This window comes from Syngnathoides biaculeatus, chromosome 15 (assembly GCF_019802595.1).
Source record: "Syngnathoides biaculeatus isolate LvHL_M chromosome 15, ASM1980259v1, whole genome shotgun sequence".
NCBI classification, from domain to species: Eukaryota; Metazoa; Chordata; class Actinopteri; order Syngnathiformes; family Syngnathidae; genus Syngnathoides; species Syngnathoides biaculeatus.
In genome coordinates this window covers 25,845,421-25,860,976 of record NC_084654.1, presented here as the reverse complement: position 1 = coordinate 25,860,976, position 15,556 = coordinate 25,845,421, and the positions used below count along the sequence as shown (strand labels likewise).

The window sequence follows — 15,556 nt, the reverse complement described above, 5'->3', positions numbered from 1 at the left end:
AAGAACACTCTTTTGTTTCAGTTTGACGTCATACTGCGTGGAATAGTTGTTGGAGTAAAACGCGTTCTACAAGATGGCGGCGATGTCATTCAGTCGCGATGATCTTATCAGAAAAAGATCTCTGAGGAGTCGTGGGACAAGAGGGCGGCGTTATTGAGAGTCGAACCAATAGGAGGTAAGCTTGTCTCGATTTTATTGGCGTCCGTGCAGAGAGGCGTGGTCTATCGGCGGCGACGGCCTCGACGAGATCCTTTCGCGTTCTTCTTGCCGAGAGCCCCGCATTTGGTTCATACTTCTTTGGGGGTTTTTTTTTTGTTTGTTTTTTTGTTTGTTTGTTTGTTTGTTTGTTTTTTTTTGCGGCGTCTAACATGGACATGAAGAAGAAGGTCAACTTGGAGCTCAGCGGCAGAAGTCCCGCGGAAGTACGTTAACGGCGACGGCCGTCAAATGTCTTCGTTTCTGCTTCTTCTTTCTTTTTCTCCATGTCCATCTTCTTCTCTTGTCGTTTTTCCGTGGGGAGGCCGACACGGCGTCCGGCTCGTTTGCGTCCTTTCGCGCCTTCGCCGCCATTGTTCAAGCGACGTCACGCGACAGTAAAACATCGTAGTCGCTCGCGCTCGTCCGCTTCCGGTAGGGTAGTGATCGGTTACCATGGTGACCGCTCCCCCCCCCCCCTGGGCCGATGCCGACCACGAGCTCCCTTCTGTTCTGTTAGTCTTTGTCGAGAGTTTTGACTCTGGAGGCCCCTGGCGATGATTTCTCCGCCCCGTGAAAGTTTTTCTCACCCTGATCTGTTCAATCGACAAAACCGGTGGCGGACCAAGGAACACAAAACGATAGTGCGTTACATCTGGGAAATGCTAGAAAATCTTTGGCAAACTTGCACAAAAGAAGCCACCACGAGGCGAACGCACGGACTTCAACTTGGAGAACGCTTGAAATTTTGTCCGTACGAGATCATCGGCGGATGGTGCAAGTTGTCAGCCGATCGGAGAAGGCCGGTACGAGTAGTAGTGTGGAGGCCATTGGTTGCTCAATAATCAAGTTGTAGTGCTTTTGTTCTTATTTGAAGCCGTTTTTTTCCGAGCACGTTCTCTTTTGGCAAGATCTCACAAAAACTTCAGATCGTCCAGAAGGTTTTGCTCCGTGGTCCTCTGGTCAAGTGGCCCTTTTTACCCACACGCTCACTCTGGAGAAATCTTCCACGGTTGATTTTTGCCACGGCAGCCTACGAGCAGCACGCACACACGCACGCAGACACACAAAGGCAAGCTTTCTCAAGTGTTGTTGTTGTTGTTGTTGCGTTGGCGTCACGTAGGTGTGCGTGTTGGCGTTGGACCACTGCCGTTCCAGTGACGGAGAAGTGAACGGCGTGACGGAGGAGTTTTCGGCTCTGGAGGTTCTGCAAATGGTCAACGTGGGCCTCAGGTCGCTTTCCAAACTGCCGTCGCTGCCCAAACTGCACAAGGTGGGCCATCCCGCGCCTCCGGTTCTGGCGCCGTATCGCGGCCCGCCTCATTCCCCTTCCTTTGTTAGCTGGAGCTGAGCGACAACGCCATCTGCGGAGGTTTGGAGGCGCTCGCCCAAAAATGTCCCAACCTGACGTACCTCGACATCAGCGACAACAAGATCGGCGACGTGGCCGCCCTGGAAGCGCTGGTGAGTGCCCGCCGGGAGTCGGACTTTTCACAAATAGGATGAGCTTTTTCGAGTCACGCGAGGCCCCGCCCCGCCCCGCCCCTCCGTCCGCAGAAGCCCCTGAAGAAGCTGAAAACTTTGGACACGTCGGGTTGCAAGGTCAGCACCGGGGACGACTACCGTGACGCCGTCTTCCGCCTCCTGCCGCACATCACCTACCTGGATGGCTACGATCGCCACGACAACACGGCGCCGCTCTCGGACGGTAATGCCCACGACCGACCCGCTCGCGTGATGTCGGGGATACTCTGCGTGGGCGTCCTCTGTGATTTTGGTCAGGTTTTGCGGACTTTTTGTGTCGCAGACCAGGACGATGACGGTGCCGGTCCGCATGGTGATGACGAAGGGGAAGATGATGATGATGATGGTGGTGATGATGACGACGAGGAGGAAGAGGAAGAGGTTGGGCTGTCCTACCTGATGAAGGAGGGAATCCAGGTGAGTCGGCCGCCGTCTCTGATTGACGCGCAATCTGACGAAAAAGATTTGACAGTGGACTATTTACGGAGTTGACAAAAACCGAACCGCTCAGGCTTTCTTGGGCAAAAAGGTTCGCTCCTCAAAGCTTCATCCAAACAAAGAATTCTGCCATTGGGTCTTCAGACAGACCTACAACAGGCAAAATGGATTCTACGTTGCCACTGCACCGAGTGGACGGTACCCGCGAGTGCAAAGAGCGCACCTGGTACAAAATGTGGAAGTGCAAAACAAAATGACATCAGATGAGCGATGCGGTGACAAGACATTGAATATGAACAGCAATATTGCAATTTTAGCGGTAAATATGTCGTGCAAAAGTGCTGCGAGTACCAAACCAGCTACCGTAAGAGAAATCAATATCAACCGTCACGGGTCTCGAACCCCTATCGTTGCGTCTCGATGTTAGTACGACAAGTCAACGTAAATTTACAATACGGCGACGTACGCGCGCGAGACGCAATGGAAAACGATAAGCACAAGTGCCAAGCAGCGCCGACTCTCCCGCGTTTTATCAGGGAGGGAGGGAGGGAAGGAAGGAAGGAAGGAAGGACGCGTCCGGTGGTGCGATGACGCCGCAGGCGCCAACCGAGGCCTCCTTTCTGATTGGTCACATGATTTCAGAGACACCCGCTATCTTGAGAAGGCTCAAAGCGCGGCCGCGTCGGGATTTGGAGTTCATGGACCGTCGAGGCCGAGGGCTACTTCGTGAGCGCCGCTCGTACGAGGGGCTGCCTGCACCAGCTTCCGAAAGGACAAAACTCCTTCTGCTTTATATTATTCGTCCATCTTCTACCGCTTCTCCGGGTCGGGTCGCAGGGGGAAGTGGCTTTAGCGGGGATACCCAGACGTCCCTCTCCCCAGCCACTTCATCCAGCTCTTCCGGGGGCTACCCGGGCCAGCCGAGAGACGCCGGTCGTCTCCGGGGTCTCTTTCTGGTGGGACGTGCCCAGAACACCTCACTATAGGGAGGCGTCCGTGAGGGATCCGGATCAGGTGCCCCAGCCGCCTCATCCGGCTCCTCTCAATGCGGAAGAGCAGCGGCTCTGATTTGAGGCCCTCCCGGATGCCCGAGCTTCTCACCCTTTCTCTAAGGGAGAGCGGAGGAAAGTCATTTCGGCCGCTTGGATCCGGGATCTTGTTCTTTCGGACCCACAGCTCATGCTCACAGGTGAGGGGAGGAACGTAGATGGGCTGGTAAATTGAGAGCGTCGCCTTTCCACTTCCCTTTACCGCAACGGACCGATACAAAATCCGCTGCGTTATGTTGTACAATGTTTTAAAAATGTCATGAACGTAAGCAGGTCAGATTGAAAATTGAAACCGCGTCGATGCTGACTTGTTAGCATGAGCAGCGGCCATCAGCTGATCCTCACTTCGGAATTGAGAAAGCGTAAAAAAAACCCATAAAGTGGAAGGAAGGTCTCAAAGCGGCTGACGCTTGTCTTCAGGACGACGAAGACGACGGAGACTACGTGGAGGAAGAGGAGGATGACGACGAAGATGGAGGTTTGTTTCGTGTCCGAAAGGAAGAAAATCCCGATGGCGAAACGCATCAAAGGCTGACCGTCCGTTCGACTCCTCAGATGAGCAGCCGGTCCGAGGCGACAAGAGGAAGCGGGACGATGAAGACGACGAAGACGATGAAGACGGAGATGACCAATAGTTGACCGCCACCTGGCCCCACCCACTTTTTTGCTCAGAGGTACACTGTTCTTGATCCTGGTTCTGGTTCTGGTGTGTAAGTGACCTGAAAGTTTCTGCAGTGTTTTGTTTCTGGCGCCATCGTGTGGTCACGTAGCCGCATTGTTTTTCAATAAAACTGCCACAAGCAACTTCGACTTCTTTTTTTTTCATTTGAACGCGTTGCACTAATGTCCGCTTGCGAAGTTTGAAGTTGATCTTCCGCTAGCACCGGGACGAGATTTACCAAAATCACAATCTGCCGAAAGGCTGCCACCGCTTGGGATTCGAGCTCAGAATGACGACGACGCTGGGTTTTTAAATATCAGATGATGCGTTTTAAAAAAAAAAAAAAAGGGAATTTTTTTTTTTTTTTTTTTTTTTTTTCGAATAAGAACTTTGTAGGGAATCTGATTAAAAATCCAAAGTTCAAATTGGAAGATATCCCCCTCAACAGTTTAAGTTCCTCTGAGCGAGTTCAACATCCCCGCCGTGAATCTCCCGAGCGAGGGGTCGTCCGAGCGGATGCTTCCGAACGACGTGCCCCAAAAAGTCGACGGAAAGCACGCAAGAGGTGCGCCGTCGGAGACGAGAAAGCCTCCGGGCGCTCTGGACGCATCACAAGCGGAATCTGCTCGCCGTCCGTTCACTGGCCTCACAACGAGGAGACCCTTGAGGCAGCGTCGTCAGTTGCTTCTTTCTTTACTCGTTTGTTTGGCAGAAAGATGCCAACCGCTCCTCATGTTGCTGCTTTTCCCTTTGATTGAGTGATTTATGGTTAACATTTGAGCGCGTGTGAAAACCTGAACTAGAATCCCACCGGTACCTCGGTTCCTGTCAATGAGTCCTGACCCGACGTCATTGTCCCGACAGCGGTTTCGTTCAAGTTGCTAACGGTGCTGGTGCCAATCGCGGTCCTCCGCAGCCGTTCGGTTGGTGGTGGAGTTTGCCCAACTCCTTCACCTCCTGCAGAATGCGCCTGGCCTGCTCCAGAGCGTCAAGCGCCTCCTTCAGGAGACCGAAGGCTTCCGCTCTCATTTCCTCCACCGACCGAGTCCGTTTCCCGTCTCGGCCTTCGGGTCGGTCCCGCGTGGCGGCGGCCAGCAGCCGCTCCGTCTGGGCCACCTTGAGGCAGATGAGGTGGTGCAGTTTGTCGACAGACGCAGAGGCGTCCCGGCGCGGCGGCGCGGTCCGGTTCTTGTCCGAGTGGCCGCGAATCTCATCCACGGAGGCGCGGCGGTTCTTGCGGGAGGTCCGAGGTTCTTCTCTCGATCTGTACGTCCGAGCGGAACCCGTCTGCCGCAGAGCCGCCGCCCCCCCGCAAGGGAGACTCCGCGTCTTCCCGAAAGCTTCTTCGGACCCGGTGAAGAGCGCGCCGTCGGGCTCGGAGCGGACGCGGCCCGAGGCGGGCGAGGTTAGGGTTTCCTCTGGATTGCGGCCGTGGAATTCGCGCAGCACCGTTACGTCTTCCCGAATCAGATCCAAAGTCACGGTCCCGTCCGAGGAGGATGCCTGGGAAAACAGGGACGGACAAGAAGTGGTAGACAGAAGAGAAAAAGAGGACCGACAGAACTGGAGGTGAAGACGGACCACGGCCAGCAGGTGGCCTCTGCTCGGCGGGCGGCGACCGCGACAGATGCGGGCTCGGTCTCGGGTCATGTGACACAGTTGAGCCTGGTCCGCAGTCACCTGGAGTGTGCAAAAGGTTTCCTGTTAGCGCCGTAACACATCACTGCTGCGTGAATGAAGTTCATGTTTACGGCGGTGTCGCATCTAGCTTAGCATCATGTAGCCAGCCTAGCAATGCGTAATTTTACAGTGGAGGGTTAGCATAGCGGCCAATCTTGTGGGGCATTCCTTCTCAACTGTTGTCACCGCCCTTTTCTATTGTCCCCAAGTCGCGTGTCGCCTTGACAGAAGTTCCACACCAAACCCTCCAAAATACATAAGCGAATATCCACTTTTCAAACACGACTACGTGTTCTTCCGTGGTGAAAGGGCCTTACAGAGCAAAACGTTCACCTTGGCACCGATCCCTTCCTTTTAGAACATCAACAGTCGCAAAGTTTTGTGACTTTGAATTTGTACAATTTCCGCCGGTCCGTCCGGCGCTGCGTAACGTAGCTTCCGTGACGAGTCCCGCGCTCGTCCCGCTTGGCTTCCCCCAGAGAAGCCATCCGCTACGCTACGAGCTCCACTAGTACCACCTGGTCCAGGACTTTGTTCTTGGCTCTCGTAATGGCCACGTTGAGGACGTGTATCCACGACTCTTTGTCCTCAGGACTCACTGCCAGGAACAGAATGCTAGCAGCCTAAAGGACACGCGGAGACAACATTTACGCAATGTGGTGATGATGTATCGTTAAAAAGAAAATAGCAGACGTGTACCGTGCTGTGGGCGTGGGCACATCGTTGAAGCGAAAACTTGCTGTGATTCTTTTTGCTGCGCATTTTCTTTTTGCGATTCTTGACGTCGTCGCAGCTGCCGAAGTGGCTCAAGTCCAAAACCTCGTCGACGCCCGCGTGACCCTGCGACACGCACACGGCACAAGATGGCGGCGTAGGCGGACGCAGATGGATTTTTATACATCCTTCCGTCCATTTTCTCCCCCGCGGGCCGTGGATGCGCTGTAGCCCGTCGCGACTCACCGCCGGTTACGCCCCCAACCGGTCGCCAGCCAAACAGTTTGCGCACTGACATTCAAGCTACCGCGCGGATCCGGGAGGAAAGCGGCATCCCCGGAGAAAAGCCACATGCAAACTCCACCCAGGCGGGGCTGGGATCGGAACCCTGCGAGGCAGATGTGCTTGGCCGCCGTGTCGCTGTGGATTTTTATTGATCGGCAAATGCATTTGTCTGATTCTCTTTGATACAAGCGGTTGCGGTCCAGCAAACACGCCCATTCTAAAGGTTGCGCAGGTTTATCGCCATGGAAATGGCATCCATTATTAAGCGCTTGGAAATTCAGGACACGCCCCCCACTCGCAGGTGAAAAGTGTAACGTGAACCCGCCCCCAAACGCGCACAGAGCGTTTGTTTCACTTTCCACATGACCAACTGTTCACGTACGTCCCGGCACACGCATGCAGATTGGTCCAATTTGAAAAGATGACGTTTCTCACGCGACATTCATTGGAGCCTCTAAATGGCCCCCGTCTGGTGTGATTGGGAGTGCGGCTCTTTGGTAAAGGTCTCGACCGATGACTCTGTTTAGCTTTTGTTGGCTGAAAATACGTCACGCATCCTGTTCGTCCAGGCGTCCTTTTTTGCCCGTGATGTGGGCAAAGTCTGGCAGTGAACCACACTTCTTTGTTTTGACTGACCACGCAAACCGTCTTGCGGTGTAGACGAGTCTTCACTGGAACTGACGTAGGATGTGACGACGTCCGTGGAGTCCTCCAAGTTTCAAAGGCAGTCCACTCCGTTCCGTTTTTGCGTCTTTGAGCCACGCTTTTTCAACAACGGCAGGTCCAAACGCAGCCAACTGTCACATTCAGTAGAAAGACTCAACGGTTCAAAAGCAGTGACCCCCAAGTCGAAGACGGTTTTTCATTGATCTCACGCCACCTTTTGTTCATGTCGCGGTGGACTCGGTAAAGTCGGTTTCGCGCAGTCGGGGACGCGTGACTGAGCCGAGTCTTCCCGCGGCAGAACAGCTGCGTTTGTCAGAGGATGAAAGGTTGTCCATTTTGTCCGGGAGAGAGGGTCCATCTTCGTGGTGAAACCAGGGGCGCGCCATTCCAGATCCTCGCTTTGGGAACTTGATCTGGACGCCCGGCTGCGCGGCGTCGCCTTCGCCGCTTCGGCCGTTCTGCTAGAGAAACAACTTTGTGGGCTCTCCAATGTTGGTGAGTAGACTCGCTAACGTTTAGCAAGTCTTCCCTTGCGTAGGTGAGTCACGTTAAGCTTCCAAAGACGAAGGCGAAACACAAAAACATAGACAAAACTAGAGAGCGTGTTTTGCCAGGCGCCATCTTGAACATTTATTTGGCCTAGATTTTTGTTGACCTTTCCTGTGAAAGACTTTGAACGCAGTTACTGTCTCCTGTATTTAAGAGCAGCGTCGTGCCGGGTTCGGATGGACACTTGCGCCTAATACGCTACGTTATTTTAATGTGGTCCATTACGGTGACGTCAATTTTTTGGACAGCGAGTTGTTTTGGGGTGCTACTCGGAGAGCAAGTTTTGGGGGCGGTGCCACTGTCAAAAAGGGTCAAAGTGGAGACCAAACCAGCCCGATTCTGTGGATGTGTGTCCCGGGGCTAAGTGTGCGGGCCCCACCCACCTCCTTCTCGCAGATGGTCAGCTGTTGGTCGTTGAGGATCACGTAGCGGTTCTTCCAAATCTCCCGGAACATCCCTCTGCCGCAGAACCTTCGCAGCCAGCCCGCCTTGTCCGCCGCGCGGCCCGGTCGACTTGACAAAATGGACGCCGCCGCCGCTTCCTGTATTGTCGGAGCGTACATGAGGGTGGCGCAAAATACGGCATCGTACGTTCCTAGCGGTAATGACGCCCGATGAGTGTGACCCATCAGACGCCGCCGTCCGATCTCTCAATAAGGCAAAAAACTGCCCATGGACGGGTTAAGAACACAAATTCAGACCAATCAACGGCAGACATCTTTATTTAGAGCGGAGATGGGAAGTTGTCCAAAGCGCTGAACACCGACAACCTAAAAAAAAAAAAAAAAGTGCCACCCAGAACTGGTCGCCGGCCCGTGACTGGCGTGCATGTTTTTGCAATCGGGGTCCAAAGCGAGTCTCCAGAAGTGGGAGACAGATTCGGTAACCGCTCGATACCAAAAAGTACAAAACGGAAGGACGCCAAGTGTTACGAAAGGCAAACGGGGGGAGGGGGGGGGGGCGTCTTTTGCCCCGTCGATGTTTCAGCTTAGGGTTAGCCAGCGCCCCCCTGAGCCCACCTTTGGAAGGGCAACAGTTTCTTCCAAACTCCTTCTTGATTTGTTTATTTCTTCCTTTTTTGGTAACCCGAAAATAAATTGGAAGGAAAGATGCTAGCGCACCAGTTATTCATTTTACTTTTTGTTTTTCTTTGAAAGAGAAGACCTGCATTTGAATTGCATTTTTCCTATTTGACAATCACACGCGACATAAATGTAATGTTTGAAATTGTATTTCCAATTAGCCAAATGAGTGTCAAAGAAAGCAAACTAAATAGAGATAAAAGTATTGAGTCTGTCTCCATCATGTAAATGCTTCCTGGGCTTGACACGCAGTATTCCGTATTGCATTTTGATGAGACTGTAATGAAAGTATATTTCCTCTCGAGTACGTCTAATACGTCATCGCAGACGACGGCGTGGGATCCTTTTTGGTAAGAAATGCGTCTTTCTCTTTTCTTTCCTCACCTCGGGAGCGTCGCGGTTCTGTTTGTTCTTCTTCATTTTGTCCTTCTTCTCCTTCGTCCTTTCACGCCGAACCTCCGCCGGCTTCTGCCGTCTTGTGAGCGGACCGCGGTGGCCGCTGGGCGAAGGTGTCCGGTTACCCCCGACCGGTTCCTCGGCGCCCCTCTGCTGGGCCATCTTGTGTCAGTGTCTTGTGTCAATTTTTTTTTTTCCTCCTCATAAAACGGCCTCAAACGATGTACATAGTTTAGGAAAACAAAATAAGAAAGAACAGCAAGTATTGAAACTGAGCGAAATGATCGCGCGATCCCGTTGCCATTCCGAATGATTGAATATGAGCTGGTTATTGGTGGTGGGGGGGGGGTTGTCACTGGACCCCCCATCCGGAGTCGCTCTTTAGCACCTTCCTGTGGGCCCCTCTGGCTTTGAAAACGCAATAATCAGTATCATTTTCCTTTTCTTTTTTTTGTTTTTCAATCCTTATCTTAAACCTTAAGATTACGGTGAGGCTGCACAGTGGAGCAATTGATTAGAGCCTTGGCCTCACAGTTCAAAGGACCGCGGTTCAAATCCCAGCCTCCCCCTGTGGGGCTTTTCTTGGGTTTCCTCCAATTGAAAATTGAAATTGTCAGGTGTGATCGTGAGCGCAAATGTCATCTGTCTCCGTGTGACCGGTCGAGGCCGATGACAGCCGGGATTTTTTTTTTTTTTTACCCCAAGATTTACTTTTCGAGCGGCCAGCCTCTCGCGAGCTACGGGTTTTCGGGGGCCGATGACGCTCCCAAACCGTTTTAAGGTTGATGTTATGTTGCCTCCTATATTTCAAATACGGAATGAACTTTTTGTCCACTGTATTGTGTGGGCTTTCATCCTGGATCAGGCTGTGCCAACGTGGCATTTTCAAATGACACGCCATCTCATCCTGCACTTTCTACTTTGGCTTCAGAGCAGAAAATCTCATCCAGTTGAACCACTTTTTCTTCCGTGATTCGCGTACTCTGACAGTCATTGCATCTTAAAACAACAGCGTTTCTCCATTAATATGGAAAGTAAAGACGAGCAACACGTCTAGCTCGTCTTTGCTCTACGTTGCCCGGAATGTGTCGCGAACTAAAGCGGCGGCGGTGGACGCTGTCGTTATAAAACACATTGATGGGCTGCATGAGTACTGTAGCATTGATAATTATGAGTGTCCGTCTTTAAGAGCGGGGGCGGGTCAGAGGTAAACTCGGAAACGGAGAGTGTGGCGGAGCAGCGGTTGTCGTTAGAGAAAGTTCCGTGTGCTGCCTCAAAGAAACCAGTGGCTTCTTCTTTTCGTTTTTGACCGTATGTATGTGAATTGTGCCATTGGATGTCACAACCAGTCATCACTCTCTCTCGTTCAATCACGTTGTAAAATGCCACAAACTGAATAGCTCGAGTTTATACTTCTTATCTATTTTTTATTTTTCATTTTCTTTGCACGGGCAACGCAGAATATCTACGAAGAGACGACATCAGCGGTGCACAATTGCCCACGCGCTCAGTTTAGAGGGAACATTGGCTGACGTCTTTTTTTTTTTTTGAGCACCCCGGCTCTTGAGGATAAGCGGCTCAGAAAATGGATGGCTTGTGGTGACCTTCACACATAGACACTCATTGTCTAACCCCTCAGACGTTCTCTTCATTTCTGATGTTTTCACCGGAAACGGGCGCAAGTCGCTCTTTTTGTTTGCCGCCTCCCGCTCCGCCGGGCCAACGGCGATTACGGCTTTTGTCACCACGACAACTCCAGGCACAACTCGGGGTGGTCATCCAGCACAGATTAAATTTTCCTCGGCGGGGGCAGCGCTTCGCTTGTGGGGGATGGAATTATGTAAATGAGCCGCTGAAGCGCGTTGTCACAACCGGGACAAAAATTGCAAACGTATCCCTGGCAAAGCTCGAAAAATTGTCATATTGTTTGTTGATTGTTGATCGGGACTTCCCCCCAAAAAAAAAAAAAAAAAAAAAAAAAAAATTGACTTTGGGCTTTTTTTTTTTTAACTTTCCCATCTGCTTTTCCTATCGTACTGCGGTACATTTGAACTTGGTTCTGATGTCACGAGCTTATTTGGGGGCTCAAACGAATCCACCGCGGGTCAGCTCAGCACGCGTCTGGGATTCCGACCAATCGCGCGCTCTCTCGCCACAGCCTGTCGGCCACCCGGTCGTCCCGCCCTTCCGGCGCCGCCTCCTTCACGGCGCAGTCGCTGAAACAAAGCAAAAAGGACATCGATTGGCAGGTGATCCCCGACGGATGCATCTTGAAGATTGCGCGCGAGCAAAGCGACTTCCACTGAAGCGCACGGTCCCGCAATCACGCTTGGGCCCGAATGAGACACAACTCGATAAGCCCATACTCGCTTCGTGTATACGTGCAATTCTTGACAAATCACTCAGTGATTCGTTACCAAATGATCTGATCATGGATTTGTCCTTCAGAGACCTCGTTGATCTTAGAGTGGTCGCCCGCCATAAAAGCAGCTTTTATTTTGGAAAAGAATGGTAACCAATTTTCGGACAGATCTTAGGCATTTTCGTAACTGTCAATTTGGCATTCATTGATTGATCAGAAGATAGACGTATCAACGGATGAATCGGCGATTAAAAGAATCGATCGTTCCGGCCTCAGACATTTCAGTCCTCGGACCGACGAGACCGTCACAGCCGCTTCTTTAGCTCGCCGGACTTTGCCGGCCGCGAGCTGTCATCGCATTCATCCTTTCAGCTCTTAAATCGCCGATCTTAAAAAAATCCCAATTCGGGACTAGAACACGTCTGAATAATTCCCGTCCACCCGGACCTGAAGTAGCTCCCCGATCGGTCCTCCAGTCCCGGCGTGACGGCGCAGTACAGGCTAGTCTGGCTGCCCTGGCGCGGCGTCTTCATGAGCAGCATCGCCGGCAGCCTCAGTAGCGCCCCCAGCAGGGGGAACCAACCCTCCACGTGGCGGCCCAGCTCAGTCCGGATGACGCCGGGGTGCACGCAGAACGAAGTCACTCCCGAACCTGGGCGCCAAATGCACCATGCACCACGTTACCACGGGGGGGCGCGCTAGCTGACTAAAAAGTTGACTTGCCGCGCATTTTTTTTTTTTTTTTTTTCTTTGTCTATTAGCAAATGTTTGTGTCACTAAGCCGTAAGCTTGCATTAGCTCCTTTTAGCATCCATGAGTTTCACTTAACACGTGTTGGTTTCTGCTCCCTCATCATGCTAGCATCTGTTCGTAGCTGTGAGCTGACAAGTTCACGGCATTTTGGCAGGTGGGGATGGAAAGCAAAAGGAAAGAGGATGCATGGAAGCGAGCGAGCAAGCAACCAACCTCGAAGGCGGCGCGCCAGCTCTCTGCTAAATAGCACGTTAGCAAGCTTGCTCTGCTGGTAACTCCGCAGCGGACTGTACGGACGAGAGCTGAAGAACAGATCGGAAAAGTCGATGTGACCTGAACACAAAAGAAACATTTTCAACAAACAGTCGCCGTTACGGGAATCTGAAGAGGTCAGAGGTCGCACCTCCCCGGTGGGCGATGGACGACACGGTGACCACGCGGCTGGGGGCGGAGCTCTTCAGCATAGGGAGGAGCAGATTGGTCAAAAGGAAGTGAGACAGATGATTGACGGCAAACTGCGTCTCGAAGCCGTCCTCCGTTAGCCATCTGGGACACATCATGACACCTGAACGCACGGGACATTTTCATATGAACGTCATTTTGTCATATTTGGAAGCTCCCACGTCTCCCGTGCTGGTGGAGCCCCGTTTGAAGGATTTCAAATTTCACACACGTCCTTTAGCGATGGTGGCGGCTCACTGGAGTAGTAACATCCTAATGCTATCCTTAGTTATTCTTCTTCTTATTTTTTAATTCAAATAAAAAGCTTCCGAAGAAGGCGGTGAGCTGCACAATTGACGAATTGCGCTTCGAACCCTGAGGGCATCCGTCCGGCCAAACTACTCATTGAACCCATCACCCTCTTGTCTTTATCCACTCCTAACAGTAAAGCTCTTTGGGCGTTAAAGTGGCTTTTTTTTTTTTTTTTTTTTTGGACACAATGAAGACATTTTAAAGGACGACGCCTGCCACTACTTCAAATTCTGGACTTTTCAGCCTTTCCCGTTACAGTATCGCGCAGACGGACGGCGACGGAGGCGGCCAGCTACCGGCGTTGTTGATGAGGACGTCCAGTCGGTCCTCGCTGTCCAGGAAGTCTTTGGCGAACTGCCGGACCGAGTAGAGCGACGCCAGGTCCAAGTGCCGGATGACCACGTTCCCGTTCCCGCTGGACCGGCGGACGTCCTCCGCCGCCCGTTCGGCCCGAGACAGGTCTCGACACGCCATCACCACGCGGGCGCCTGACAAGGTGGAACCGCTCAAAGGTGAAGCGCTCGTCTGGTTAACGGGAAGTGCTGGCGTGGTACCTCGTCGACAGAAAATCCGATTTGCCGTTGAAATGAACTGAGATGCCGTTAATTCCATGTTGTCATTTCAAAAAAAAAAACTGAAAGGACTGAAGTGAACACTTCAAACTGTAATCCAAGACTCAGACTGACAGCGTTTTTGTTGGCAAAATAATCACCTCTGTGGAGATGAAAGACAACCAAGAAACAAGCTGCGAGCGACGCTGGACTTGCACGTTAGCAGCTTTCCGTATACGCCGTCGGCCCCGTCAACTGGGCGGTCTTTTCACACGCTTTCTACGACCCGCCGGGTTACGTACACCCTGCAAATACACGCTTTTTTTTTTTTTTTTTTTTTTTTTTTTTGGTCTCACTGTCTCACTGAAGTCAAATGGGACTAAACCTCTCCCGGTTCAGGTCAGTCAGGATCACCAAAATGGATTTCACTTTGTAAAATGCCTGAATAATGACACGAGAATGTTTCACGAGGTCTTTCGGATGAAAGCAGCACCTTCAAGCATCTGGAAATTGCACCCGAGGATGAGCCAAACATGTGGCGCTCTATGATTTCTTTGGATTTTCCCATGATTTCAAACAAGGAAACAGACTGTTTGAAGAGTGGCCTTGTTTTGGTCAGTAAACCTATGGGGAGCTTCCAAAGCCATGACCTCATCATCTGGGCTTCCCCATATTCTTTGAAGACATCGTACTTTTTGTGTATGTAAACTTTTGACCTCGAATAATGTCACATCATATTTAAAGAAATTTAGGCTCTCATTATTGTGTCATTTCACAAAATGAAATCATTTGGGTGATTCTGACTGAGTTTCAGTCTGATTTGACTTCAGACAGTGAGAGAAAAATGAAACGCGCCTTTTTGCGCAGTCAAGTGTCCACACGCTGCTTACAGCATACATAGAAGTTGACGGACTTCCGACGTGTCGGCGTTACTCAACATCACAATTGACGAGACTTTATCTGGTCCTCAAAAATTGCGCTGCTCTCCAATCCAATGCGATGCGACGTAATGTCGCCATCTGCAGGGATCTGTTAGTCATTACCCTTGCGTGAGTTTTGCAGCCAACCGTTTTCGACCCTCCCAAGATGGCCGTCACCGGCTCACCTCGCCGCGCCAGCTCCCTGCACGTCTCCTTGCCGATGCCCGTGTTGGCGCCCGTCACCAGCACCGTCTTCCCGTCCAGCCGGTCGCCGCAGACGCAGACGCCGCCGCCGATCCACCTGCGCAACGCCGCCACGCCTCCACGCACGCACGCACACGCACACAAGGTGATCAATAGATGAGGCGAGGTTTGGAGTTTTTGCTCACGTGGAGGCGATGATGTTCTCACAGATGAGCAGGACCGCTCCGACCAGGGCACCCGCCTGCAGCAGCACGCCCCCCCGGCCCTCCGGAATCTCCCCCTCGACCTCTGCCCCGACGGCGGCCCACGGCAGAACCGGGAAAGCGGGCCCGGCCGGCATGGTACGCAGAGGCACGCCGAGCTTCTCGGCCAAACGTTCAGATTCACAGAGCGTTCGGGGCCGCGATCCTCTGGACCGCGCAGAGTGGTGGTCTCCGGACTGTTCCGGTCTCCGCAGCGTTCTGGTCCACAGACTGCTGCGCGGGTCAGCGAGCCGGGATGGAAAAGGAAGGGGCGGGGCTACTTTCAATCTGATTAGATCAGATTAAAAAGCGCGCGCACACACGCCCACGTGACTTCCTGTCAAAGAGGACCACAGCTCGTGTCTGTCGTGTGTTCTTTCATCGAAATGTTCACAGTGACCGTAGCGCAGGAACATTTAACATTTTTACGGAAATTAATTTGTCACGAAGTTATCGTCACTCCCTTCGATTTCATTCAGATCATTTCCTACTAATTGACTTTTTGTGTTTCCATTTTTTTCGATTCCAGTGT

General features: G+C 52.1%; 3 protein-coding genes across 9 annotated transcripts; 1 reads left to right on the top strand and 2 right to left on the bottom strand.

Annotated features, from left to right (window-relative positions):
• The first annotated feature begins 37 nt into the window (after positions 1-37).
• LOC133513145 (acidic leucine-rich nuclear phosphoprotein 32 family member E-like) lies at positions 38-4,010 on the top strand. 5 transcript variants are annotated; one of them, XM_061843581.1, is made up of 7 exons: positions 38-175; positions 1,319-1,468; positions 1,537-1,659; positions 1,753-1,903; positions 2,003-2,136; positions 3,627-3,684; positions 3,762-4,010. In XM_061843581.1, exons 2-7 carry the CDS (start codon positions 1,409-1,411, stop codon positions 3,839-3,841), a joined length of 606 nt encoding a protein of 201 aa, XP_061699565.1. In that variant the 5' UTR covers positions 38-175; positions 1,319-1,408; the 3' UTR covers positions 3,842-4,010. The 5 variants fall into 5 exon arrangements, 4 of the variants coding, with proteins under 4 accessions (XP_061699565.1, XP_061699563.1, XP_061699564.1 ...); XM_061843580.1 differs by lacking the exon at positions 38-175 and adding an exon at positions 214-422; XM_061843578.1 differs by lacking the exon at positions 38-175 and adding an exon at positions 689-1,001.
• A 241-nt stretch (positions 4,011-4,251) lies between these two features.
• plekho1b (pleckstrin homology domain containing, family O member 1b) lies at positions 4,252-9,357 on the bottom strand. Of its 3 annotated transcripts, XM_061843679.1 has the most exons (6): positions 9,228-9,357; positions 8,145-8,303; positions 6,247-6,387; positions 6,066-6,170; positions 5,449-5,547; positions 4,252-5,370 (listed from the first exon to the last, which is right to left on the bottom strand). In XM_061843679.1, exons 1-6 carry the CDS (start codon positions 9,261-9,263, stop codon positions 4,741-4,743), a joined length of 1,170 nt encoding a protein of 389 aa, XP_061699663.1. In that variant the 5' UTR covers positions 9,264-9,357; the 3' UTR covers positions 4,252-4,740. The 3 variants fall into 3 exon arrangements, with proteins under 3 accessions (XP_061699663.1, XP_061699662.1, XP_061699664.1); XM_061843678.1 differs by lacking the exon at positions 9,228-9,357 and having other exon boundaries at positions 8,145-8,953; XM_061843680.1 differs by lacking the exons at positions 6,066-6,170; positions 6,247-6,387; positions 9,228-9,357 and having other exon boundaries at positions 8,145-8,953.
• A 1,241-nt stretch (positions 9,358-10,598) lies between these two features.
• Positions 10,599-15,122, bottom strand: si:dkey-23o4.6 (retinol dehydrogenase 13). The gene is made up of 7 exons (XM_061843682.1): positions 14,990-15,122; positions 14,764-14,898; positions 13,404-13,595; positions 12,758-12,919; positions 12,568-12,687; positions 12,049-12,253; positions 10,599-11,455 (listed from the first exon to the last, which is right to left on the bottom strand). The coding sequence occupies exons 1-7, from the start codon at positions 15,120-15,122 to the stop codon at positions 11,350-11,352; spliced, it is 1,053 nt and encodes a 350-aa protein (XP_061699666.1). The 3' UTR covers positions 10,599-11,349.
• Positions 15,123-15,556: the final 434 nt, after the last annotated feature.

Excerpts from the sequence above, each read along its gene's own strand:
- LOC133513145 (XM_061843578.1), top strand. The coding sequence starts at position 753 with ATGATTTCTCCGCCCCGTGAAAGTTTTTCTCACCCTGATCTGTTCAAT. Across the intron at positions 1,469-1,536 it reads CGCTGCCCAAACTGCACAAG|CTGGAGCTGAGCGACAACGC; the intron begins GTGGGCCATCCC and ends TTCCTTTGTTAG. Across the intron at positions 3,685-3,761 it reads GGATGACGACGAAGATGGAG|ATGAGCAGCCGGTCCGAGGC; the intron begins GTTTGTTTCGTG and ends TCGACTCCTCAG.
- plekho1b (XM_061843678.1), bottom strand. The coding sequence starts at position 8,390 with ATGGGTCACACTCATCGGGCGTCATTACCGCTAGGAACGTACGATGCC. Across the intron at positions 6,171-6,246 it reads GTGCCCACGCCCACAGCACG|GCTGCTAGCATTCTGTTCCT; the intron begins GTACACGTCTGC and ends CGTGTCCTTTAG. Across the intron at positions 5,548-6,065 it reads AGAACAAAGTCCTGGACCAG|GTGACTGCGGACCAGGCTCA; the intron begins GTGGTACTAGTG and ends TGCACACTCCAG.
- si:dkey-23o4.6 (XM_061843682.1), bottom strand. The coding sequence starts at position 15,122 with ATGCCGGCCGGGCCCGCTTTCCCGGTTCTGCCGTGGGCCGCCGTCGGG. Across the intron at positions 14,899-14,989 it reads CGGAGCGGTCCTGCTCATCT|GCGTGGCGGCGTTGCGCAGG; the intron begins GTGAGAACATCA and ends GCGTGCGTGGAG. Across the intron at positions 11,456-12,048 it reads CGATCGGGGAGCTACTTCAG|CGACTGCGCCGTGAAGGAGG; the intron begins GTCCGGGTGGAC and ends GCTTTGTTTCAG.